This window comes from Peromyscus eremicus, chromosome 9 (assembly GCF_949786415.1).
Source record: "Peromyscus eremicus chromosome 9, PerEre_H2_v1, whole genome shotgun sequence".
Taxonomy (NCBI): domain Eukaryota; kingdom Metazoa; phylum Chordata; class Mammalia; order Rodentia; family Cricetidae; genus Peromyscus; species Peromyscus eremicus.
The window spans coordinates 56,710,089-56,737,124 of NC_081425.1; the positions used below are offsets into that span (position 1 = coordinate 56,710,089).

The 27,036-nt window shown below is 39.3% G+C and overlaps 1 protein-coding gene across 3 annotated transcripts in view; it reads left to right on the forward strand.

The window, feature by feature from the left end:
• The window catches only part of Fzd3 (frizzled class receptor 3), a 64,239-nt gene extending 37,930 nt beyond the window's left edge, over positions 1-26,309 (forward strand). For all 3 annotated transcript variants that reach the window (XM_059273458.1, XM_059273460.1, XM_059273461.1), the window contains 3 exons: positions 12,107-12,255; positions 14,545-14,778; positions 23,407-26,309. In XM_059273458.1, coding sequence (XP_059129441.1) covers positions 12,107-12,255; positions 14,545-14,778; positions 23,407-23,620 — 597 coding nt within the window. In that variant the 3' untranslated portion in view covers positions 23,621-26,309. The remainder of the gene's footprint in view (positions 1-12,106; positions 12,256-14,544; positions 14,779-23,406) is intronic.
• Positions 26,310-27,036: the final 727 nt, after the last annotated feature.

Consider the following 27,036-nt stretch of genomic DNA (forward strand, 5'->3'; position numbering starts at 1 on the left):
TGAGATTTGGTACACTCTTCTGACGTGCAGGCAGAACACTGTATAATAAATAAATAATTTTTTAAAAAAAAATGTTTAAAAATACATATCATGAAAGTCACCCTTTTACTTATATATTTATTTATTTTTAAGACAGTATTTTATGTAGGCCAAGTTTGCCTTGAACTCACTATGTAGCCAAGAATGACCTAGTTTATAAAGTTCTAAGGATGGAACGCAGGGCTTTGTACTTGCTAGAGGATTGAAGGGGAAAGAGAAGCTCTACCAATCGAGCTATACTCCCAATCCCATTTAAGCACCTTTCATGTGTGTCATTCCAAGTATATTTACAGTCAGCAACCCTCCCTAGCATTTTTTTTCCAGAAATGTTTTCGTTTTCTCAAACAGGCTAAACATTTACCAGTGACCCCACACTCACTTCTTTTGTATAACTCCTTTTGTACCTTATATAAGTGGAATCATATGACATCTGTCCTACTTTCTGGCTTTTAATATGCAAATATTAGGATATTAGTTTTCATTCAGAATTTCATTAGGATCTTGAGCACCAATGATACTGTATTCTCATTTTTGAAGTAATATTGAGCATACCTAAAGGAACATGCAGGAAGCTCTTATGATAATTCCTAATGGGAAGTTTTAAAGTGGTTTAAGCAGCAGTGAGGTAGCTGCCTCGGGTAACTCAGAAAGACTAAATAGCATTTGAATGTGTTTGATTAAACGTAATTAAGGTTGCAAGCCAGGTAGGGTGGCTCACACCCATAACCCAAGCACCTCTAGCAATTAAGGACAGCCTGGGTTACATAGTGAGACCCTAAATAACAAAGAATACAAAGTAGCACGTGAGAAAGAAGATATTTGGCTTCTGACATAAATAGTAAAGTTGACCTGTAATAGCTAAAAAAAAATCAGTTTGTGAAGTAATTTATCACATTGTTTAAAATACCAGTTGGATTTAAAGCAAATGACATGTATATAAGCTTTTGATTTGAGCAAAATGAGCTAAATATGTTAGTTTAAAAATCTTTGAAATGAATGTTCTTCCTGAAAATGGAATTTCACTGCCTACACTTGTACCAACTGTTTTTTTTTTTTACAGAATGTTCATTTTTTTAAATATGTATTCAGTCACACTGTAAAAAATATTATTTAGTGCCAAGGATATGTATCAGTTGGTTGAGTTTATCTAGGCAGCACCGAACCCTGGGCTTCATCCCAACAGCATGTAAACCCACTGCTGGTGCATGTGTGTGATCCCAGCACTCTGGAAATAGAAGCAGGATGGCCAGAAGTTCAAGGTCATTCTTGACTGTATAGAATTAAAGGCAAGGCTGTGATATGTGGCATACTGTCTCCAAAAAATTTTTTACAGAAAAGAATATTTAGTGCTAAATTTACTCAGTAATGCTTACTTCACAATTGAAAAAGAGCAAAAGGCCTAGAGAGATGGCTTAGTGGTTAAACGTGTGCACTGTTCCTGGGGAGGATCTGATTTCGGTTCCCAGCACCCAAACTATCTGTTGCCCTTCAGTGATCTGACTCCTCTGTCCTCTATGAGAAATGCACCTAATTAAAAAATATCTTTAAAAGCAGTGACGTTTACTTCTAGAGCAGGTGACATGTTAGTAATTTCCTAGGTACTTAGGAGGGTTCGTCTGTTTTATTTATTTTTTAAATGTATGTTGGTATTTTGCCTGCATGTATGTCTGTGTGAGGGTGTAGGATTCCCTGAACTGGAGTTACAGACAGTTGTGATCTGCCATGTGGGTGCTGGGAATTGAACCTGGGTCCTTTGGAAGAGCAGCCAGTGCTTTTTAAATAACTGCTAAGCCATCTCTTCAGCCTCCCCCCTTTTTTTTCTTAAATAGCAATTCCATTTATTTTTGTTTGTTTGTCTATTTATTTAGTATGCCTTAAGAGATTTGAAGCACTTTATGAAAGTTATATTTCTCAAAAGTTGCTGATAATCCTAGAATAGATTTTGAATGTAACAGGACATATTAGTCTAAAACTGGAACAGATCAAATGGGTTGAGTTCATATCAAGTTTTTACCATTTATACATGTAAGGAAGTAATATGTTACCTTTTAGTTCCTATGAAGATTAAACAAGATAAATTTTAATCTCTAACCTGAGTGTATAGCATATAATTTCACTGTTAGGATAAATACATAATTCTCCCTGTGTTCTACTGTAATCATTAGATTTTCTTCTAAACATTAATTTTCAAAAGCGTACTTTTTTCATTTTTCTCATGTCTTTGATCCCTCTAACCTAGTGCTGTGTGTCCCAAGGCATCTGACATTAGAGCTCTTGGTTCGGTCATAGAAAGTATGTTGCCATAGCTCAGTCTATCGAGTTCACATTAGAACCATTTGCAGAATCTAAAAAAAGTACATTATTATAGGAAAACAAACATCATTTACCCTTCCAGACACACAAGGCAAGCCATCTGCTGTTTATCTAGTCTTGATTCAGAAAAATATAAAAATAGCAGAATGACATTAAATCTAATATGTTGATTTTAGCTTCATTTTTTGATAGGAGTGTTCCCTTTGCTAGACAGTTTCAGAAGAATCACCCATACTTAGAAAGGACTGTGAAGGAAATGGTATTTTTCTTCTTGAACCATGAATGACATGTCAGTAAAGGTTATTCGTAGCCGTCTTTGTAAGTTTCACTGAACCAATTAAGGGAAGTAATTTTGGTGGTTTATGCGTGTGTGTGTGTGTGTGTGTGTGTGTGTGTGTGTGTGTGTGTGTGTGTGTGTTATATGTGGGGATGCATTTGTATTTTCAAGTATGTGCTCAGGCATGTGGAAGCCAGAGGACAATCTCTGATGTTGACTGACTGACAATGGAGCTCAAGAATAATTTTACAAAATAAGGAAACTAAGTGTGAAACACAGTTTAACCAAAGTCATACAGTTAGTGACAGAATTTGAATGTAAACTGCTTGGTTCCAAAGCCTGTGGTCTTAATATTTTATGCTTTTTTCTATGCAAGAAAACTGATGTATCTGAAGGGGCAGTTTTCTACTTCTGGCTATTTCACTCAGAAGTTGTATCTTTAGGTTAATCTCTTAGTTTATAATTTCTTTAGCTCTAATTTTTTTGTTTGAGACAAGATCTTATGTAGCCCAAACTGACCTCAGATATACTTTGTGATGGAGGATGACCTTGAATTTGTGTTCCTCCTGCCTCTACCTCCTAAGTACTGATATTCCACATGTGTGCTACCATACCCAGTTTATGTGCTTCTGAGGTTCAACCCAGGCTTTCTTGCATGCTAGGCAAGCATTCTGTCAAGTGAGCTACATCACTAGCCTGAGCTCTCAAATCTTCCAAGATGGCTAAAGTTCTTCTCACATGTAGAATTAAATGAATCTAGAAACTGCTTTCCCATAAACCACATCTTGCTTTCTCTTCTTTTAAAAATCTTATTAATTCAAAGTTATTATATTTCTACTCTTCTGGCATGTTGAGGTTGCTATGGAAGTGGGAGTAATTAAGATACAACCATTATCTTGAAGGAGTTCATAGCCTAATGGAAGAAAGTTAACTGTGAGTCAGATAACGCCATGACTGAAGCAAAATTATTGTGTGAATTCTTTCTGTCTTCCATAGAAAATGAACACTTTCTTAGCATGCACCATAAAAACTAGAAAGTCACTGTACCAGATTTCCAGACAAGTGTTTTATTAACTCTATCTTAAAATAAAACACAGCATTTAAGGGGCTGGAGAAATAGCTCAGCAGTTATGAGCACTTGCTGCTCTTGGAGAGGATCCAGGTTCAGTTCTCAGCACTCACATTGTGGCTTACAGCTGATAGGATTTTTTGCTTGCTTGCTTCCTTTTTAAATCATGAAGTTGCAAACAATTTGGAGAAGTTTTAAAGATCTCTTCATTGTGTACAAGGCTGAGAATGCTGTCAGTTATAACTTCGCTGTGTAAAGAAGAGCCCTTGTTTATTGTTCTGTAAAAACTGATTTCCCTTTTCTGATTATTTTTTAATTTACATTTGAAAGACAAAACCTTCCAAAAAATTTGCTTTTTGTGTGATTTGCTTTACAGGAGCAAATTAAACAGTAGTTTTTTGTTGTTGTTGTTTTATTTTTTTAATCCACTAGAGAAATTATACTCTCTACCTGTGTGAGCATGAGAGTTACACTATGCATGAGGGTTATCATTCCTTATGCTCACCAAGATTCACATAATTCTGTACTTTTTATTTGTTTCCCACTTACTGCATCTATCATTTTGTAGTCTATGTAGATAGTGTTGTTTTTCTACTTTCTAGCTATTCCCTCTTGTAAGACAGACAATAACATCAATGATGATCAACACTTGTCATGTAGAACTGGATGTTGCCCTTGGCTTAATCAAATCTAACTTCTTCATAATGCCAGCAAGGCAAAGAATGACAAAATTGAGATAACTAGTGTTTCTATTTTCATTTTGAGCTCTTGAGTAAGTTTAGCTTGTGGAATTTTTCTGTGGGGTCAGCTAACTAACAGGTGCAGTCTGTATTGATACATGCATGACAGGCCTGTCAGGTAGCAGTAATATTTCGTGGTAACGTCTGAACATTTGCATTCTGCTTGGGCAGTTCATTTGGAATCAGGCAAGTTCTGCTCTCCTTTGTCTCTTTGCTCTCTGATCTCTCCCTTGTAGTTAGTTACAAGCTTGAATAATGAGAGACATATTTGTTCTTAAATCATTAAATTTCATTTTTTGTTTACTTAAAGGTTGACAGTGAATAGTTATACAGCAATCATTGGTAAAACTCAAGTTGTTGAACTCCGTTACAGTTGGCCACACTGGCTGCTCTTAATTTTATAAGAAGTAATTATCTTCAGAAGGCAATCTCTCTGTTTAGAAGACAAAGATTATCTATAAAATGTTTGAACAGTGAATTTATATTGATTTCCTTCCAGTGATCAAAGGAAAATCTGGGGACTGAAATCCTACTTTATTATACATTTTTCACCATGGCACAAATAAACTGCGATTTAGAGAGGAAGAGAAATAAAAAGATGGAAGAGTGAACTGCTAACAGCTCTTTACTTGCCCAACCTTGTGCTGCTTTACTTTAAAGCCAGGGCTTCTGTGAAAGGAACAAATTATAGTTTATAAGCCATGCTGATGCGTGTAGCAGTCAGCATTCCCTGACTGCTTCATCCTTGCTCCACTGCTCTGTCGTGCTTCCTCAGTCAGACACGAAGAGCTCACAGTGAAACTTGCTGCCATTCTGTTCCATGGCTTGCTTGTCTCTCTGTGCTACATTATCTTAATTACTACAGCATTATAATAGGCTTTTATGTCGATAGGGCAAGTAATTGACTTTTCAAAGTGTAATAAAAGTAAAGGCTGATAAAGCAGCATAATGTAATTAAGAAGTGTATAAAAGTTGTAACTCAAAGCTTCAATTCAAGAACTGGTGGCGGAGAGTGTGGCTCAGTGGTAGAACATTTGTCTAAGCACACAGAAGGTCCTGGGTTCTGTTGTCAGCTCCCAAGAAAACAACAAAAAAATCCTACTCTGTTACTTGTATGACAGGCTGACTGAACCTGATCAATGGTTTATTTTCATGTGGCTTTACATGATTACGAGCTTGATATAAGTCAGTGTTTTATGATTAACATATTTTAAAAAATAAAGACTAATCAAACACAGTATGTGTCTCCATTAGAAAAATACAGATTTTGCTTGGTAAGGAAAAAGAGTCCAGAGCCAAAGACTCTGCCAAACTGAGTCAAAGCAAAAATCTCAACAACAGTTTAGGCTACCAAATAATGTGAATATACCTTAGGTGGTTTTCTTTTTATGCAAGGCTTACATGAGTAATTTTTTCCATTTACTTAGAATTTAAACTTCAGGGCTTTGTTAGATTATGAATCTAAATAGGAAAAATAAGATATAGGTGAATGTTTTCCAGATGATGTTTCAATAAAGCCATCTAGCAGTACTATTAGCTAAAATTAGAATGATTGTGGAGATCAGGTGTTTAGAAGATGTCATACAGGTTGTTTATAGCTAGCCAGGCTTTTGTCAAAAAAAAAAAAAAAAAAAAGGACAGTAATCAAATAGATGTAGGTGTCTCCTTTAGCTGGGATTCTCCTTGGTTTCCTAGATGACAAGCCAAAGAAATACATCGAATGAATTGCGTTAGGATTATGTGATCATTAGTTTTGAATATCAACCTGGTGCAATCTGTTCTAGACCACTAGGGAAAGAGAATCTCAATGGGGAATGGTCTAGATCCGGTTGGCCTCCGGCTATGTTGGTGGGGAATTATCTTAATTACAGGAAATGATGTGGCTTCAAAGACCCTGTCTCCTATGGATAACACCATGGATTTGGGCCATAGACTATGTAAAAGTAGAGAAAACTAGCTGAGCTCCAAGCATAGATGCATTCCTTGTGCCCTTGCCCTGATTGTGGCTGTGAAATGGCCTCTTGTCTCACGGTCCTGCTGCTGTGGCTTCCCGGGAGTAGCTAGGCTGTAACCTGGAATAGTGATCTAAAGTAAATCCTCTGCCCAAAGGTTTTCTGGTTCTTGGTTTGTTTGTTTGGTTAGTTGGTTGGGTTTTTGTTTTTTTTGTGTGTGTGGTTTTTTGTTTTGTTTTGTTTTTTTGTTTTGTTTTGTTTTTTGTTTTTTGTTTTTCAAGACAGGGTTTCTCTGTGTAGCTTTGCGCCTTTCCTGGGACTCACTTGGTAGCCCAGGCTGGCCTCGAACTCACAGAGATCCGCCTGGCTTTGCCTCCCGAGTGCTGGGATTAAAGGCGTGCACCACCACCGCCCGGCTGTTTTTTGTTTTTTGTTTTTTTTTTTTTGGTCAGGGTATTTTTTCACTGCACCAGAAACAAAACTTAAGACAGTTTTTATTTTATAACATCAGAAAGATTCTGGTGTTTTCAAGAACTTTTATAAGAGAAAAAACAATGTAGTGCATCTCATTTGTCCCCATTACTATATAAGGATCGATTCATTTTTCAAGTTTTTTTCTTTAAACTATTAGTTCACTTCATTATAGGGTTATTTTAAGTAAAACTGAACATATATTCCTTTTCCCTTATTTAGATACATTTATTTGATGGGCTTTGCCCTGTGTGTCTGTTTATAACCACCCTCAGAGCTCTTTTTCTCAGAAGCTCCTTCTACAGCAGTCACTTGTCCATTCTCTTCCTGGTGTCCTGGACTTCTTGAGTCACTGTCTTGCTTTAACCTTGCCATCCACAGGTGCTAACTTGTTTCCCCTGGAATCTTGGGTTTATTGGAATCTTGCCATACACTGTTCAGTGCTCCTTCCCTGCTCTCCTTCAAATCTCCTGTGTGCTGCTTGCGTGACTGAAGGTTTTTGTGGTTGCTTTGGGTATTACTGATTTTGTTTTTAGCACTCCTTCCCTTTAATTTAAACATTTCTATTATGTGAGCAATGTTGATTTATGAAAGACAGTAGTACTATACAGCGTGTAAAACACTGGAGGAAAGAACTTGGAAAGTAGGACTTCTCGTCTGTGCTCTCTCCACCTCCCCTTTCTGGATAGTCTTAGTCTCCCCATGTTTTAGACATGTGTCTAAGCTCCAGAATGCCCATTTGCATGATGTTTCTAAGCTTAATTTAGAACTCCTAATATTTCTCCTAAAACCTGTTTCCTGCATCTCACCCCCAGGTCCCCCCCCATTCTCTGATTGGTATTTGCATCCCCCAGTTGCTTAGACACTTAATTGGGAGGCATCTGCTAGCCTTGTCTCCTCTCATACTTTGCATTCAACCCATTAGCTTTGTATAGCCTCCACTTCCTCCCCTGACCAAGCATTCATCTACTTGCACAGTGGCCTTCTGCTTTCATCTTACTCTTTCACAGTTTGTTTCAGTATGGTAGTCATAATAATGTTTTAAAACATACGTGAACTTGGTTACTTCTTTGAACAAAGCCCTTCAATGGCTTCCTGTTGTACTGGAATAAAATTTGTATTCTTGCCAGGCGGCGGTGACACACGCCTTTAATCCCAGCACTTGGGAGGCAGAGCCAGGCGGATCTCTGTGAGTTTGAGGCCAGCCTGATCTACAGAGCAAGGTCCAGGACAGGCACCAAAACTACACAGAGAAACCCTGTCTTGAAAAACAAAACAAAACAAAAACTTTGTATTCTTACCATTGCCTGCAGGACCAGACATCATCGATTCCTGCTACTTCTCTGTGTCTCCTGCCATTCTCCTCCTTGCATGCTCGGCTCTAGCTGGCTCTAGCTTTCCTGGCCACTTTGCTTTTCTTCAAGAGTAACACATTTTCCTTAGGATTATCATTATCAATGTTTGTTTGAAATACTTGCACTCCAAAATATACCCTCAACCCCTACTCAATGTGCCATGTCTGTGGAGAGACCTTGGCCATTCTGATAGTATCTAATCCTCCTCTATCATTTCGTAGCCCAAATACTCTTCTCTCCTTTGCTCCTCGCCTTGCTTTAGTTACTTTACTGCTCCCTGAAAGCCTAAGATTTCCTCATTCCCTGTGTATTAGCATTCTACCTTAGCTCTCCCTAGAATGGAAATTGAACTAGGGCACAGAATTTTCTGTCTCATCTGCTGCAGAACATAGTAACACTCAAAATTTAAATGACTGAAGGTCCAAATAAATTTCACTTTAAGGTGGATCATTTTGATTCCTTATCTACAAAATGAAGGGCTTACACAAAGTCCATGAGTATTCCAACCTCAGCTGATCATTCCCTTATAGGCACAAGTTCAAGGCACTTCACTTTTCAAGTGATTTTTGGAGACATTGCTCAGGCCAGTACTTGACAGCTGCAACACTTCTAGGAATTGCGTGATTTCTGTTGAGCTCGCCCATTGCACTTCCTGTTTACAGCTTTACTAGTTTATTTTCTAAAGTTATTATTCATGTCTTCCTCGTTGTATTATTTAAATTTCTTTATTATTATTATTATTATTATTATTATTTATGTAGATGAGTGTTTTGGTGCATATGTGTCTGTGTGTATGCCTAGTGCCCAGGGAGGCCAGAAAAGGGCATCTGATCCCCAAGAACTAGAGTTATAGATTGTTGTGAGCCACCATGTGGATGCTAGGAATCAAACTCAAGCCCTTTGGAAGAACAGCCAATGCTCTTAACTTCTGAGGTATCTCTCTAGCCTCTCTTTGTATTACAGAATTAAATCACCTCTCTACAGTTAAATATCTTTTTCTGGTCAGTCCTCATTTGACCACTCATTGGATAGAAGCAAATGTGATTTGAAGTGTATTTCTTAGCCACTTCATTCTTGCTGTACTCTACCTCTGTAGGGATTCCCCTTCCCATCGCTCTCTCTGGATACGTACAACCATGGTTAATGTATATGCTAATAGGTTTGGTGGATTTTTAAATCATGGAGAAGACAACAAAATTAGATGTAAAAATTAGTGTCTCCTTAACTGCGGTTTTTCCAGCCAGGATGTGGTGGCACACACCTCTAATCTTAGTACTTGGGAAGTTAAGGCAGGAGAAGCAATAGTTCAAAGCCAAGCTTGTGTGGTAGCTCACCCATGTGCTGTGCACTCAGGTGTCAGAGGAGGATTACTGTAAGTTCAAGGCCAGCTTGGGCTTCAGAGCGAAACCTTGTCTTAAAAAAAAAAACAACAGGCTGTGGAGCCAGAGGGAGAATGAATGTGTGCTAGTTCAGGGGTTTCCCATGTTAAAGGACGTTGTTTTAAAATAGAAACAATAAATAAAAAGAAGATTTTCTGAGATGAAGAGGCTCATAGACTATAGGACAATGCCTAGAATTTGCCCTTTCCAACTCTTCAATGTCTTACCGGCTTAGAAAAAAAATGAGTAAACAGTTTTCTTACTCCAGGACCTTTCAGAAATTTCAGCATACTAATGTAAAAAATCCTTCAAGAGGGGGTTACGGTCTCCATGTTTTATTTCACCACAGTGTATCTTTTTTTAAGCTTTATTTTTATATGTCTGAGTGAGTATATGACACATGTGTGGGTGCTTGAGGAGACCAGAAGAGGGTGTCAGATCCTCTGGCGCTAAAGTTACAGGCATTATAACCACCCCCTCCCCAGTATGGGTGCTAGGAACTGAAATCAGCAAGTGCTCTTAACTGCTGAGACCTCTCTCCAGCCTCACCCGTGAGACAGCAGTGCTCCAGGAGACGTATTTTTGAACATTTGTTAGGTACAAGCATTGTCGTAACTATGTGTCGGTTTTTTTTTTTTATGAAACATACCTGTGTTCATTAATATTTTAAGAAAATCTTCCTTTAAAAATGTGTTGTGGGATTGGAGAGACAGCTCAGAAAAATGGCTAAGAGCACTTGCTGCTCTTGCCGTGGACCTGGATTCAGTTCCCAGCACCTGCATGACAGCCTACAGTCCAGTTCCCAGAGATCCAGTGCCATCCTCTGGTCTGTGTAGGAACCAGGCATGCAGATGGCACATGGACATACATGCAGGAAAAACACTACACACATAAAATAAGTAAATATTTTAAGAACATATGTTGTAGCTGGGCATGGTGGTGTACACCTTTAATTCCAGGCCTTGGATCTCTGAGTTCAGCATAGTCTGTAGAGTGAGTTCCAGGACACTCAGGGCTACACAGAGAAAAAACAACAACAACAAAATTGGTTAAAACAACAATCAGAGTGCTAGTGATAAGTAAAAAGACAACAAGGAGTATTGAATGCAAAATTAGAGACTACCAGAGGCAAAAGTCTCCAGAGTAAAAGCAGGGGTCTCTCCAGCAGCAGCAGGACTTTGCAGGCGGTGGACTTTAAGATAGTAACAAATATTAGCATGGCTGTGCTGTATGTCCACTCAGGGTTAATGGACAGAGATGCTTTTAGACAAAGGACTGGCATACCCTACCCAAGAAGGCATCCAAGAGCATTGTGTCAGTGGGAAAAGAAGGGAACCTGAAGGGAGACATTTTAGTAGCTCTAGGCAGAGTTAGTAATGATAAAATAATATTTTTGTGAAAAATTACTCTGAATACTTCAAAAGCTAGGTAGCTATGGAAGGGAGCACTGTCTGGTGAAGAGGATGTGGTGCTGAATAATTTTAACTGTAATTTTTTTCCTTTTTTCTTTTCTTCCCCCACCCCCCTTTTTGTTTTTTTGAGACAGGGTTTCTCTGTATAACACACCATCCTAACTGTCCTGGAACTTGCTTTGTAGACTAGGCTAGCCTTGAACTCACAGAGATCCACTTGCCTCGACCTCCTGAATGAGGGATCAAAGGCATGCGCCAGCACTATCAAGCTTTTAACTAATTTCTTTCTGATAAAACCAAACATAAGTAGCCAGGTGTCGTGGCGCACGCCCTTGATCCCCAGCACTCAGGAGGCAGAGGCAGGTGGATCTCTGTGGGTTTGAGGCCAGCCTGGTCTACATAGGGAGTTCTGCATCAGCCAGGGATACACAGTGAGACCCTATCTAAAAAGTTTTAAAAGTAAAAGTTATATTTGAATACATATGTATTTATGAGTATCAGTCATGTGTTGAACACTGCTTATGGCCCTGGAAATAAAACACTTGGAGATTAAGTGAACCTTCATCTTTGTGGAGTTTACATTTTAGTGATGAACTACCCATTGCTTTTAAAAGGCACAGCACAAATATAGGACTTGGGGGAAGCAGTCTATGAAAGGGTGTTGGGGAATCCTTGAAAACATATTGGTATGGGGAAGAAGAGAGCTAATGAACAGTGTTAGACAAAATGTAAGGTGAGAGAGCATTAATAAAGTAAGACAAGCGGCTAGAGCATCCACCTTTACTCGCACAATAAAAGTGACAGTTGATAGGGTAATTGGCAGGTTCACACTCATGTTAAGTGTTTAGTGTATCTCTGCTAAAACTAAAAGGAAGACAGAAAATTAGTGGAGACTATAAAAGATTTAGGGTCGGAGAGATGGCTCAGTTAAGAGTACTCGATGCTCTTTTGAGGATCCAAGAAAATTATCCATAGAACTTTAGAAATGAAGATACTAAATTTGGAACATGATTTCACTGTTGTCTATTGTGTTTATAATTTCTATACTTGCCTTTAATAGAGGAACATATTTAAGGTGATTTTCTTTACCTCCCTATAGGTTACTCAGATGAGTCGTCCGGACCTGATTCTCTTTCTGATGAAGTATCTGATGGCTCTCATAGTCGGGATTCCCTCTATATTTTGGGTTGGAAGCAAAAAGACATGTTTTGAATGGGCCAGTTTTTTCCATGGTCGTAGGAAAAAAGAGTAAGTTAATGAGTCCTCATAGTAATAACAGCCCTCGTGTGTGTGTGTGTGTGTGTGTGTGTGTGTGTGTGTGTGTGTGTGCGCGTGTGTGCGCGTGCTGGATTTGGAGAATTATTCTAACAAGATTATAGCTATCAGCAGTGACTAGTAACGTTTAGCACAGAAGCATGACTTTAAAATGAAAAACTAGCTGGACACAGTGGCTCGTGCCTGTAGTCCTAGTTATTGATTAGGCTGAGGCAGGAGGATTAGGAGTTCGAGGCCACACTGGGCAAGATAGGAAGACTCTATCTTAGAAACAAATAAATAAATAGACAACTGAAAATATGATTTTGAGAAAATGGCTGAGTAGAGCCATACAAAGGCTTCACTGTTCTAATCTTTAGTAAGGAGGGAAGACTAAGCGTCGTAAAACATTCACACAGTTTTCTTTTTCTCTTCCTATTTACCTGGCCTCCCTGACTTCCGTGGGAGGGTTGGTGTGTATTCTCATCTCTTTTCAGAGGAGAAAACTAAGCAGATTAAATTCCTGGCCACAGCTACACAGCTGCTCAGTGTAAGAATTAGTAACTTCAACTTCTGTTTGAAGTTTTCCATGGCTTTTTGTGGTCTGCCACACATGTGAAAAGATAGACTATTGCTCCTTTTCTAATTTAGTGCACATTAAAGGTTTATAACCTTAATTTCTTTCTTTTATTTAATTGTAGTCTGAAGCTATTGAAAGAACTAATTAAGAGTGGTGGTAATAGATAGTATCATATTCCTGTTTTTAATGAAAATATTTCTGGTTAGCCAGGTGGTGGTGGAAACACCTTTAATCCCGGTATTCAGGAGGCAGAAGCAAGCAGATCTGTGTGAGTTCAAGGCCAGCCTGGTCTACAGAGTGGGTTCTAGGACAGCCAGAGTTACACAGAGAAACCTTGTCTTAGAGGAAAGAAAATGTTTTTAGTGGTCCTTGGTGTTTTCATTAAATATGATGCTGCTTTTAGAGGTGACATACTTTCTCTTTGTAAGAACTTACTTATCTATTGGTACTCTGTTATAAATACCAAGAATACATTAAATGGATTAAAGGACTAGATGTAAAGGACTCACCAAATACCTGTTTTCACCTGTCAATCCAGTACTGAGAACAACAGGGACTGTTACAACCCTGTTAATTTGAGAACTTACACATACTTTCTCAATAAATGATCAAGGGTTTACATGTTGGGGTTGATTTTTTTAATTACGTCCTTTAATTCTAACTTTAGCTGATCCTCACAGATACTTTACAGTGATTTAATTTGATTTGTTGTTAGTTCAGTTATTGCTTTGTTCATCATAATGCACACTTATCCACTGTCCATCCTGCCATAACATTTAAAACTTTTACGTTTGATAATTTGTCCCTTTAAATTGTTTAGGACTTCATTGAATATTTGCTTAATTTAAATGTTCATATTACTTTGTCCTAAGGTTGACTACTCAGGTTTGTTCTAACACTAGGCTGCTGTTCCTGCTGCAGAGTCAAGATGGAGCCTTAAACTGCTCTTGAAAATTAAAATTGTATCGTTACCATGAAGCCATTATTACTTCTGCAGAGCATGAAATAAAACTTTTTCCTATCTTATAAGTATTTTGGGCTCAGGGGTTAAGAGCACTGACTGCTTTTCTAGAGGACCCAAGTTCAATTTCCCAGCACCCACATGGCAACTCACACCTGTCTGTAACTCCAGTTTCAGGAGACCCTGACACCCATGGCAAAAACACCAATGCACATAAAAATAAAATTAAAAAAAATATTTTGGGACCTAAAGGGTCACAGGTGTCTTTAGCTAAAAGGGACTTCTTAGAAATAATGGACTTATCAGCCTTCATTTCATAAATAAAATCAAGGAAAGACAGGATAGTTACTTGCTGAGATCGCCTATGTGCTCACAAAATTGGAACTACAGTCTTGATTTTCTTACTCTGTCACAGCACTTTAGAGCAGAATGGCATTGGGTTTATTTTGTTGTTGAGTTTTGACACAAGGTCTTATGTAGGTTAGGCTGCCTTTGAATGTGAAGATAACCTTCAACTTCTGATTCTCCTAGCTCAACATCCCAGATGCTAGGATTTCTGGCATCAGGCCCAGTTTTTGACAGAGATTTTTGTTACAGTCTGTCCTCTGTCAAAAATGTTACCTCAAATTGGCCCCAAAGACTTAGTTTGGGGAACAGTTAATTTCAAGACGATCATCCACCAGTATTGTTTTGTTGGTCTATAGGAATGTTTGTATCTTAAACTTCCTGTTGTATTGTGTAGGATAGTGAATGAGAGCCGGCAGGTGCTCCAGGAACCTGACTTTGCTCAGTCGCTTCTGAGGGACCCAAATACTCCTATTATACGAAAATCAAGAGGAACTTCCACTCAAGGAACATCCACACATGCTTCTTCAACTCAGCTGGCCATGGTGGATGATCAAAGGAGCAAAGCAGGGAGTGTCCACAGCAAAGTGAGCAGCTACCATGGCAGCCTCCACAGGTCACGTGATGGCAGGTAAGTTCTGGGAACACCTTAGTTTACTAGACAGGAGCCAGTTCTGAAACAGAAGCGGAACATTGTTGAGCTTTCTTAACTTTCTGGTTATAATTGTCCCAGATTAGGGACTTAACGCCAATCAAAGGACTTGGGGTTTAGACAGACAGTATGACGTTACTGTAGGGCACTGAGTGGGAAGAAGGAGGACTGGTCAGTTTAGAAAGATGAATTTAGCCAGGTAGTGGTGTGGTACCCCAATATATTGTGTACCCTAATAAACTTTTTTTTTTTTTTTTTGGTTTTTCGAGACAGGGTTTCTCTGTGTAGCTTTGCGCCTTTCCTGGATCTAGCTCTGTAGACCAGGCTGGCCTTGAACTCACAGAGATCTGCCTGCCTCTGCCTCCCGAGTGCTGGGATTAAAGTTGTGCGCCACCACCACCCAGCTAATAAACTTTTTTGAAAGATCAGAGAAACGGAACAAGCCATAACCAACCTCACCTCGCCAACTCCTCACCCGATCCTGTTTCCATGAATCCTTAGACTGAAATCCTCTGAGTCCTCACCCCTGAGGGTCTCAGTTGAACTGCTGCTTAGTTCCTGTCTCCTCATGCCTTATATGCTGTTCTCCACCCAGCCATGTCACTTCCTGAGATTAAAGGCATGTGTGCTTTCCAAGAAAAGACATGAGATCTCAAGTGCTGGGATTAAAAGTGTGTGCCACCACTGCCTGGCTCTGTTTCCAGTGTGGCCTTGAACTCATAGAGATCCAGACAGATCTCTGCCTCCAGAATGATAGGATTAAGGGTGGGTGCCACCATTCTCTGGCCTCTATGTCTAATCTAGTGGCTGGCTCTGTCCTCTGATCCTCAGATAAGTTTATTAGGGTACACAATATATTGGGGTACACAATATATCACACACAGTGGTGGTGCACACCTTGGGAAGCAGAAGCGGGTGGATGTCTGTGAGTTCAAGGCCAGCTTGGTCACAAATCGAGTTCTAGGATGGCCAGAGTTATTACACAGAGAAATCCTGACTTGAACCCTCCCACCCCCAAAATAATGTGGATCTGAGGAGCTGTAGAGATGGTTTAGCAACTAAAAGTTCTTGCTGTTTCAAAGGACCTGAGTTCAGTTCCCAGCACCCACATCAGACAGCTCCAAACCATCTCCAGCTCCAGAGGATCCAACACCTTCACAGGAACCTGTACTCACATGCATATACCTGTATGCAGGCATGCACATATAAATATAATTAGAAATAATAAAAGTAAATCTTAAAGAGTATAGATCTAGAATGATAAAACTTAGTTTCCTTGCCTATAAAGGTGAAATCGTAATAGCCACCCCTTCTGTAATGTCATAAAAATTCAGTGAGATAATGTGCCAGTTCACTAGAAACAGAGCTTGTGTCAGTGTCAGATATGTTGCAGTTATTAATGTTAATAAGCACATAAAGTAAAATATATACAAAGCAAAATATATTCCAGGGCTATGGAAGTGTTTTCTTAAGGAGCCAGATAGTAAACGCTTTAGGCTTTTTAATTAAAGTGGCAACACTGCTCAGACCTCCTGTGGCAGTGTGTACTCAGACGAGCTTACTCTCAGTAGCCTTAGTTATAACCAGGAGTTAGCAGATGTGGCATTAAGTCCCTTTGTCAGCCTGCTATTTTGTGGGACGCTGGGGTTTAAACCCAGGGTTTGAGAATGCTAAGTAAGGATTTTACCACTGAGCTACATCCTAGCACCCGGTACCAAGCCCTTGTTTATTAGGTGCAGTGGAAACCAAGATTAGGAGTGACTATGGTACCATGGAGACAGTTCAGAAAATGCTTCAGAGAGATGGCTGGAAGGAAGCCTGGATGTAGGTTCGAATTAAATGAGATTGGGATACTAGAGCTAAAAATTGCTTACGAGCTGCCGCATTAAATCATTTGAGAGATAATGAGGGTTTATCAGAGAGTAGAGAGGCAGTGGGGAGAGAGGGACAGCTGACTTGAAGGATAGATTTTTGTTCTTTAAGAAAACAAACATAAATGTTGGAAGGATGGGGAGGAGATGGGATGAGTGTTGCTGGGGAGGATGTAAATTATTCCATCCACTGTGGAAATCAGTTTGGAGTTCCCTCAGAACACTAAAAATAGAGCTGCCTTATGACTCACCATTTGATTCCTGAGAAGATACCCAAAGCAATCGAAGTCAGCATACTATAGAGACACCCCCCTGCCTTAGTTAGGGTTTTAATTGCTGTAAAGAGATACCATGACCATGGCAGCTCTTATAAATGAAAACCTTTAATTAGGACTGGCTTACAGTTTCAGAGGTTTAGTCTTATTATGATGGCGGGAAGCATGCAGGCAGACATAGTACTAGAGAAGTAGCTGAGAGTCCTACATCTTGCAGGCAACAGGGAATAGACTGTGACATTGAATGGAGCTTAAGCAAAAGAGACCTCAAAGCCTGCCCCCATAGTTACACAATTCCTCCAACAAGGCCACACCTACTTCAACAAGGCCAGACCTCCCAATAGTGGCACTCCCTATGAGATTATGGGAGCCAATTACATTCAAAGCCTCTACCTATTCTTATTGCACCACTGTTCAGAATAGCCAAGTTATAGAGTCAGCTTAGATTTTCATCAACAGATGAACATATAAACAAAATGTAGCACATGTACACAGTGAAGTTTTATTTAGCTACAAAGAAGAAAAAAATCATTCTTTTGCAGGAAAATGAGTAGAACTGCAGATCATCAAATTAAATGGAATAAGCTAGATAGCAAAAGACGACTCTTTTTTTCCCTCTTATGTAGAACCTGGAGAGAGAGAGAGAGAGAGAGAGAGAGAGAGAGAGAGAGAGAGAGAGAGAGATATATCAAATTGTGTATAAGATTCTGTAGGATCTCAGAGAAGAGTATCATCTACCTCATCGTGGATAGTTAGAAACAACTTCCCAACAGATGGCACTTCTACTTTAAATAGAATTCAGAGGAGACACTCGGGAATGAATGACAAGGGAGCAGTGTGCACAGAGACAAGAACAGGCAGGCAAGTTTCATTGCCTAGGTGTGACCAGAGCATAGTGTGTGTTGGGACTTCTAGGAGATGCAGCCATGCTGAGGATTTGGGTTTCTCTGACAGTGAGAAGCTATTGCAGGACTTTGAGTACTAGGAAAATAAAGTCTGACTTGAACTTTAAAACACCCTGAGAAAGGAGAATATAATGTAGCCATTGATTTGGGGTCTTAATTTAAGATGCTGATAAGGAGATAGTGTATAGGCAGAGTTTCTCTGTGTCCTGGAAGCTCCTCCCAAATAACCACACAGAAACTTACTATTAATTATAAATGCCTGGCCAATAGCTCAGGCTTGTTACTAGCAAACTCTTACATTTTAAATTAAGCCATATTTCTTATTTATACTCTGCCATGTGGTTTGGTACCTTTTCTCAGCATAGCAAGTTCATCTTCTCTCCACATCTCGCAATTCTGAGATGCCTCCCCTTCCTCTTCGCACTCTCTTTTTTGAATGTGCTTTATCTATGATCTCTTAGTGATGATATTTGACATCCTAGTCTCATCCTTTTCAGTGGTGAATAGACATTATTATAGTATTATGTTTGTATATGGCATTCTGTGCATAAATATATAGGAAAGAAAGGTTTTTTAATTTCTATATTCTAGAAGCATAGAACCTTATAGAAAAGGTACAATACATACATATGAATCAAAATGATGTGGGTGGAGTCTGTTGAAAGCATCCTGTATCTGGGTGAGCGAATATACACATAGGACTCTCTTCCATACCCAGAACTGTAGGGCAGATGTGAAAGGTTTCAAGACTACATTGACACTAAAAGTATGAACAAGGATTTCCATAATCCAAAAAGCCATCTCATGAAGACTTCCTTCTGCTTCAGTCAGGCTTCCACTGCATGTTAGTGCTGTCTTCAAGCCGTCTTATTATCTCAAGGTATCCTGGCCATGGGTCACAGATTCCCAGAACTCACTTTGATTTACCACTTAGATAATTATTGATCTCCATACTACATACACCTACATGTAAACATTACTTCAAAGAGTAAGTAATTGGTAGTTAGATGAGAGGACAGCCAGAAAAGAAAGTAGGTAGAAGTTTAGGAACAAGTGACCAGTCACATAAGTGACCTGGCAAAGGAAAGTAGTGGAGTGAATAATAACGCACTACTGGAACTGCAGTTGGTTTAATTATTTAGATGAATGGTAGCAAAAATGGTAGTTAAAAATATAGTAAAGAGAATCAAAACATAAATCATTGCTTTTTCACCAACTCTGGAGTGCTCTTATTATATTTTAACAGCAAAGTGACCATTCTAATATTTTGTCTAAACATATATTAAAACTACATTTTATATGCAGTGCTATATAAATTATGTATTTTCATATTGTATGGTATATAATCACATTGGTTTAAATGGCTTTTGAAAGGTACAGAAATTTGACAATTCCTACATATACAATTTATATTAAACACTAATTAAATTTGTTTTCTTTATAGTGAGTTCCTATTTGTTCATGGACAGAATATTTATATTTTAGAATTCTGTGATAGTCATGTTTCTCAGATGTAATTATACAATGTAATTTTTCCTCTGAAAATGTATCCTTTGGAGGTGGGGGCAGGAGTTCAGTCCCAACAGCACACACAAAAATGTCAGGCACAGATGGCACGTGCTTGTCATCCCAACACTAGGGAAGGACTCCATTTGTGTGTGTATCTGTGTGTATGTGGGGCAGACGAGGGCGTCACATCTGGAGCTGGAGTTGCAGGCAGTTATGAGCTGCCTGGTGTGGGTGCTGGGAACTGAGCTCCAGTCCTCTGGAAGCCCCCTTTATATACTTTAAATGACTTGAGTGTTCTCTGCTCTTCTCCCTTCCACCCTTTGCCCTCTTTTCCTCTCTTCCCTTCTCTCTTCCCTTCCCATTCCTGCTTAAACCAGGGCCTTGCACATGGTAAGCAAGTACTTTACTATTCAATTTCTTTTCCCAGCCCTTTGTAGTGTGTGTGTGGTGTGTGTACTTGTTTGTGCATGTGTATGTATGTATATATTTGTATACAATGTGTCAGCATTGGATGTCCTTATTCTTCTTGAGAACCTGGAGCTCACTGACTTGGTTAGTCTAGCTGCCGGTTAGCTCCAGGAACCTGTATGTCTCTTCCTCCCCAGCAGTAGGGTACAGGTGTGCACAGCCATGCCAGCTTTTAGGAGGTTTCTGGACGTGAACTCAGGTCCTCCTGCTTGCACAGCAGACTCTTCACCTACTGAGCCATTTCCCCAGCCTCCTTGTCCTTTTTTTTGGAGATGGCATCTTGCTACATTGCCCAGGCATGACTCAAACTTGCCAATCCTCCTGCCTCAATCCCCCAAGTAGGATTACAGATATGCACCACCACACAGGACTTGGTTTGTTTGTTTGTTAGTTTTTTTAATTACTTTTCCATCATTACTAAAACATTTGCTTTCTTTATTTGCCCTGTTTATTTGAAATTGATACTTTAGGAAGCCATTGAAAGGTAAAAGTTGGCAAGTCATACTTGGAAATTAGGGAATCTATCTATTTAGTTTGAAGAACAATAATCATTTTGCAAAGTAATAATTTTAAAATAGATTCTAACAAGCCCATTGTAACGTATTTGCATTTGCAAGCATTCCAATTATTTTACCAAAACATGCAGTAAAAATGTAAATGTCTCTAGGTTCTAAATGTAAATTTAAGTGTTTGGAAACAGGGTAGGGTCTCTTGTAGCCCAGGCTGGCTTTGAAATTTACTATGTAGCCAAAGCTGGGTCGATCTTCTTCCCTTCACCTTCCAGTCTCTGGGGTTACAGACATGTGCACCATGCCTGGCTGAAGTGTTTCATCATTAATAGGAGAAAATTTAAGAACATTTACATATACATCTGTCCTGGTTAGTTTTACGTCATCTTGACACAAGCTAGAGACATTTGGGAAGAGAGACTCTCAGTAGAGAAAATACCTCCCTCCATAAGATTGGATTACAGGCAAGCCTGTCAGGCATTTTCTTGGTTAGTAATTGACAGGGGAAGGCCTAGTCCACTTTTGGTGGTACCAGCCCGGGCAGGTAGGTGTTGTATAAGAAAGCAGGCTGAGCAAAGCATGAGGAATAGACCAGTAAGCAGTGTTCCTCCATGACCCCTGCACCAGTCAGTCCCTAACTCTCGGTTCCTGCTTTGAGGTCCTGCCCTGAGTTCTCTGGATGATGAACTAACTACAAACTGTAAGCTGAAATAACTCCCTGACCATAGTGTTTTATCACAGCAATAGAAATCCTAGATAGCATCTTTATTATTTTTTTTCTTTATTTAAATTTGAAACAAAGATAGGGTTGGGTTTTTTTTTTTTTTTTTGAGGAGGGGGCTGTTTTGAAACAGGGTCTCACTATGTAGCCTTGGCTGGCCTCGAACTTGTAGAGATCTGCCTGTCTCTGCCTCCTCTTTGAGTAATGGAACTAAAGGAACTAAAGGTGTGTGTGTACCATTGTGCCTGGTCCCTGATACAGGCTTTTAAAAAACTGTTTTTCAAAAGACTTCTCAATTTTAAACTCTATAATTGAATGAAAAAATCCATTGACAAGCACTGCTATAAAACTAGATGGCTACCTCAGTAGTGTTCATGAACCTTTCTTTCAGATCTTTTAATTTTACAAATGATTGACCTTAAATCATGGTATTTTTTTATAGTTATGATAGGTAGGTGAATGATTTTTAAAGCAGTAGCTCTTCAGCTGCTTATAATGATTTATTTTGATAACTGTTAGGTTGGCATGGTGGTGCTTACCTTTAAGCCTAGCTCTTGGGAAGCTTAGGTGGGAAGATTTCTGTAAATTCAAGGCCAGCCTAGTCTACATAGTGAGGTCTGGAACAGCCAGGACTACTTAGAGACCTTGCCTCAAAAAGAAAGAAAGGAGAAAAGGGGGTGGAATGAGACTGGGGTCACTGCTCCATGGAAGGCCCCTTGCCCAGTATGCCCAAGACCTTACTTTAATCCCCAGCACTACAAGCAGACAGACAGACAAAACCCAAAATAGTTTGCAGTGTTCTGAGATGGTGTTTTTCTTTCCTTTGCAGTGCTGGGGATGAACCCTGTGGACTTGTATCTAGGCCAGCGCTGTACAACTGTGCTGCATCTATCTCTTGCCCTTGGCATTTGACACAGGGTCTCACCATGTTGCTCAGGCTGGCCTTGAGCTCTCAATTCTCTTGTCTCCTCATCCTGAGTGCTGGGATTATAGGCCTAACAGACATTCCTGGCCCTGTTTACTTTCAGAAACATTATATTTAGGCAAGGCTTATAGTCCAGGGCCTCTTACCCCCCATGCTATAAAAACAAACAAAAGCAACATGTTCATTAAAGTCATCAAGTATGTATACTCAGTTCTCTTTGAATTTTATTATCCTAAATTATGTTTTCCAAAAGAGTATGTGAGTATATGAACAAAAAGTATTTTAGAAAAGGCCTTTGGTGGCCCACACCTTTAATCCCAGCACTCGGGAGGCAGAGGCAGGTGGATCTCTGTGAGTTCGAGGCCAGTCTGGTCTACAGAGTTCCAGGACAGTCAGGGCTACACAGAGAAACCCTGTCTTGAACCCCCACCCCCTAAAAAAGATATGAAATATGGTACTTATCCTGAAAGAACTCAGTGTTTAGCCAGAAAGATTGATAAATACCGTATGAGCTCTATAAATGGACTAATAAAAAGTCTAATTAGTTTTCATGATCTTGACTGGCCTAGAGCTAATAACTTCTCATCCCAGTGGCTGAGGTTAGTTTTTTCATTGTCATTGTTTTTTGTATTTTTATATTCTTGCCTCTGATGTGGTTCGTTAAGTCGGGGTTGTGACAAAAGAAAACGTGATCAGCCCACAGTTGCATTTCTGGGTAGGAAAACCAGCTGTGTGCAGAGCCCAGCTAGAGGAGAGGGATTTGCTGATGAGAGAACTGGTTATAGGGTGTCAGCATGCAACTTCCAAGTAGATATGATTTCTACAAATTATCGTCTTCACAGCTTTAAACCCTGAGGGAAAGAAGGAAGGTCATATACAGATGACTGATCAGCTGGTAACTAGCCCGTCTAGATGCTATGGGCACAGATGCCACCAATGTTAGCAGCTCATTCCCCGGTGCTTAAGTCACTCTTCATTTCTCCTCCAATTCGTTCATTCCCTCTTCCAACCCTTGTCTTTTAGTGAATTGGAGTCTGCATACTGTTGACTCTACCTAGAAGTACAGTCAGAGGGCTGTGCCTCGTTCCCTTTCTTCGTCTCTCTGAGCCCACTGTATTTGATACATATTTGAGTAAGAAAACGATCTGTATTTAACATAGTTCCAAATGGGTCAGCCTTACCTATTGACTGTTTGCCCTTTTGCAGGGAATAGGGCCTTCATCCTGACCTACATGGATTCTCTGTGTTAGCCATGTCAGATAATTCTACAGCATAATGAAATTACTCTAAATAATCATGTCACTTACTGCTTTCTTACTGTTGATTTACCGAGCACTTTAATTACTAAGGCATTTTAATGCCAATTATTAGCATTACTTTCTGGTGTGTTCAGCTACTCAATTTAAATCCACTCTCCTGTGCAGGTACACTCCCTGCAGTTACCGAGGAATGGAGGAGAGACTACCTCACGGCAGCATGTCACGCCTGACGGATCACTCCAGGCACAGTAGTTCTCATCGGCTCAATGAGCAGTCACGACACAGCAGCATCCGAGACCTCAGTAACAACCCCATGACTCACATTACACACGGCACCAGCATGAACCGTGTTATCGAAGAGGACGGGACCAGTGCTTAGTCTCGTCTAAGGTGAAACCTGTGCTGTTGAAAGTGGGTTTTAGTCTTGGTCTTCGCATGGCTGACTGCCGTAACTTGCTGTCATCCTGCTTTTAATCAGGCAAAGTGTGCCCACTGAGAAGGTAGATCTTTGCTTTTTATATCACATCAAACTTGGCGTGTAAACACTAAGAATCATGTCATCACAAAAATAATTCTTTCTAGGTTGTGAAGAGATGATTGTCTGGTAAGCATTTTTATAAACCCACTTATTTTATATTTAGAAAAATCCTATATGTGTGGTGACTGCTTTGTAGTGAACTTTCATATAATATGAACTAGTGGTGAAATGACATTCTGGTAGCTCTGTTAATAAAACAAAGTTTCAGAATTAAAGAAAATTTCTATGCAAGGCTTATTTCTCAGATGAATACTAGGACTTTGTAGGTTTATTTCCACTGAGTGAAAAAAAGGAACTGTTTTTAAACTGTAGAAGACTGTGATAAGCCAGCAAGGGTATTAGCTAATAGGATCAAAGTGCCAGAAAAGTCCAGTTGGCCTGTGGGAGGTACTCTCGAAGTCCATAGTCTTACCCACAGATATTCAGGATGTGGATGAATTAGCATTGGAGTAAAGGCAGAGATGAGCATTTCCCCTGCAGTTGTATTGTTTTTTACTTTTGTAAATATTACTTTTATGGGCTATGTTTTTATAATATTCATATGCATGATAGAAAAAATTTAATTTGTGACCATCTTTTCCTAGGTAATTGTATTGATTCATAGAAAACTTCATGTTCAGATATGTTCTGTGGAGGCATGCAGTAAGATAAGCATCACACATTATAAGGGTTTTTAAGTGGTAAACAAATTACAAAATGGCAAAATATTTTCTCTGTATTCGTTGTTGTATTTTTCTACAGTGAGATGTGACCTTGCCAAAGCCATCAGACATTGATATCCAGGCCCTCCTATAGTGAGCTGATCGTCTGCACTCGAACTCCCCCGTAGCCAGTTGGCTACTGCTTGTGCCCCACATTCCTAATTTCAGTTTCTGAATCATTGTTTACATCTGAAATATATAATCTAAGTCCAAAGTGGTGATTCATTTGGGTTCTTGAAAACCATTGTAGCTAAGTGGAGCATGGTTACTCTTTCTGTGAATACCTTTAATCTAAAAAATACCAAGTGAAAAACACTTGACATTTTATCTTATAAAGCTTAAATGATTTAGAATATGAACTGTGAACTTTATTGGGTATGAAACTGATCAGAAAGAAAAATTCTGGAAAATGCTAATGTGTTTATTCAGAAAACACAGTGATCCCCAGCCCTGATTGCAGGTAACACTCACTCTGGGAGCTCTTGTTAGCCAACATCTTTCTCTCAGGTGAGAGTTGATGCTTTAAAAACAAACAGAAGCTTTCCAGGTGATTTATTAGCTAGCCAGACTTGAAGCCCATTCTTTTAAGCTCGCTTTCTCCTAATGATGGGCTGATGGTATCACTTTTGATCATGGGAAGATCTAGCCAGACTCAGTGATACACTTTACATTGTTACCTAATATATTGTTGTTTCCTACTTTATTATCCATTATAAAATGCAGAATTCTCAATTCTCATCTCTGGAGAGTCTTACTCAATAAGTCAGTAGAATTTTACAGATCTGTGTTTCTAAAAACACAGAAGATTCTTAGCAGGCTATCCAAGAATCACACTCAGAAAAAATTATTCTAGACTCTTGAGAGGGAAGCCTGGCTTTGCCATATGCTAGTTTTCAACTTTGAACAAGTCAGCCTCCTTGAGCCTAGCTCCCCTTGTTTGAAAATGAAGATTGAAGATGAATATCTACTCTACCTACCTCACAAAGTTGTCAAATTAAGATCAAATGAAAACAACCATATGGAAGCTCTTGGAAACTGTGAAGCATTATGAAATATGAGAGACTAAGATTCTTGAGGACTTAAGAGCTTTATTAGAGGTCTACTGTAGTACATTTCTTGACACATGCTTTTTCATGTGTACGCTTCTTTCACCCTTTAAAATTAAGAGCTCCTACCTGACAGAAGAGCCAGTTTTCCGGTAGTCATGATTTATTTGTGTCATGTTGCTTCTTCAAAGTATGTACCAGTAGAGATTACCCATTCTTCATAAAACACAGTTGAGCATTTAGCCCCAAATGTTTTCTCTTCCTCTGTCCTCCTATCTTTCTCCTTGGAACTGGAGTTACCACTCAGAGAGGCCTGAAGTCCCTTATAACTGGCAGTTAGTAAACCCTTCCTTACGCCTTACAAGGCACAACTGATAACTTGTCTATAAATAAACCAGTAACTCAGGAAGCTTCTGTTTGAGAAGCTCCGTAGAACAGCATGGGCAAACCCAAACAAACATCCACAAACAATCATAGGAAGTTAAGATAGAAATACCAGTTTGAGCTCAAAGATGTCGTCTGTTACCATCTGCATTACTACCAATTGCCAAGTGTTCATTGGTTGTCTTTTAAAGTGGGCCAAGTGCAGACAGTGAAGTGAGCGTTGCCATGAAAGTCTCACCTTGGTGCTTCCAGATTCTGTGCGTGCACTTGCACCACCTCCAAGCTGGTGGTGAGGTGCATGTGAATGTTGTTGGCCTGCAGTCACCTTCAGCAGGTGCCGTCATTCACTTGTTCTGCACAGTCTGCATAATGTTGTTTGTTTCAGGTAGCACTGTTCAGTTTGGGCCGTGTTCTTTAGCACACTAGTGCTATAGGTTAAGAATTTTTCTTTCTTTTCTTTTCTTTTCTTTTCTTTTTTTTTTTTTTTTGAAGAACTATAGCAGAACAGTGATTTCAAGTCTTTTTTTTTTTTTAAGATTTATTTATTTATTATGTATACAGAAGAGGGTGCTAGATCTCATTACAGATGGTTGTGAGCCACCATGTGGTTGCTGGGAATTGAACTCAGGACCTCTGGAAGAGCAGTCGGTGCTCTTAACCTCTGAGCCATCTCTCCAGCCCTGATTTCAAATCTTAACCTGCTTAAATTGACTTAACAAGTCTGGACAGTTTTCTCACCATATGAGTAACTTTAATTTCTCTTGTGATTGGCATATGTTAATACTTAGTGTTTTCTTTGTTCAGTTGACAACCAAGAAAATGATAGTTCCCCCTAAAGTATTAATATATTATCAAAAGGGTTTTGAAAAGTACTTTGATTTTAGCAATATTGTTCTATTCATAATTAGGCAAGAGATCCAAGGCAATAGTCAGCTCAAAACAGTAATTTGTTTCAGAGACAGTTGGTGAATAACGATTAGCACAGGGCTTAGTGTAGCATAGCTTTTCAGTAAATGTTTAATGAACAACTGACTACACAGCACTCAGCTTAGACCGTGAGAATTGTTTATGTATATGTTTGTCATTACGTTTTTTTAAATCTCTGTAAAGTAGGAATTTTTTATTT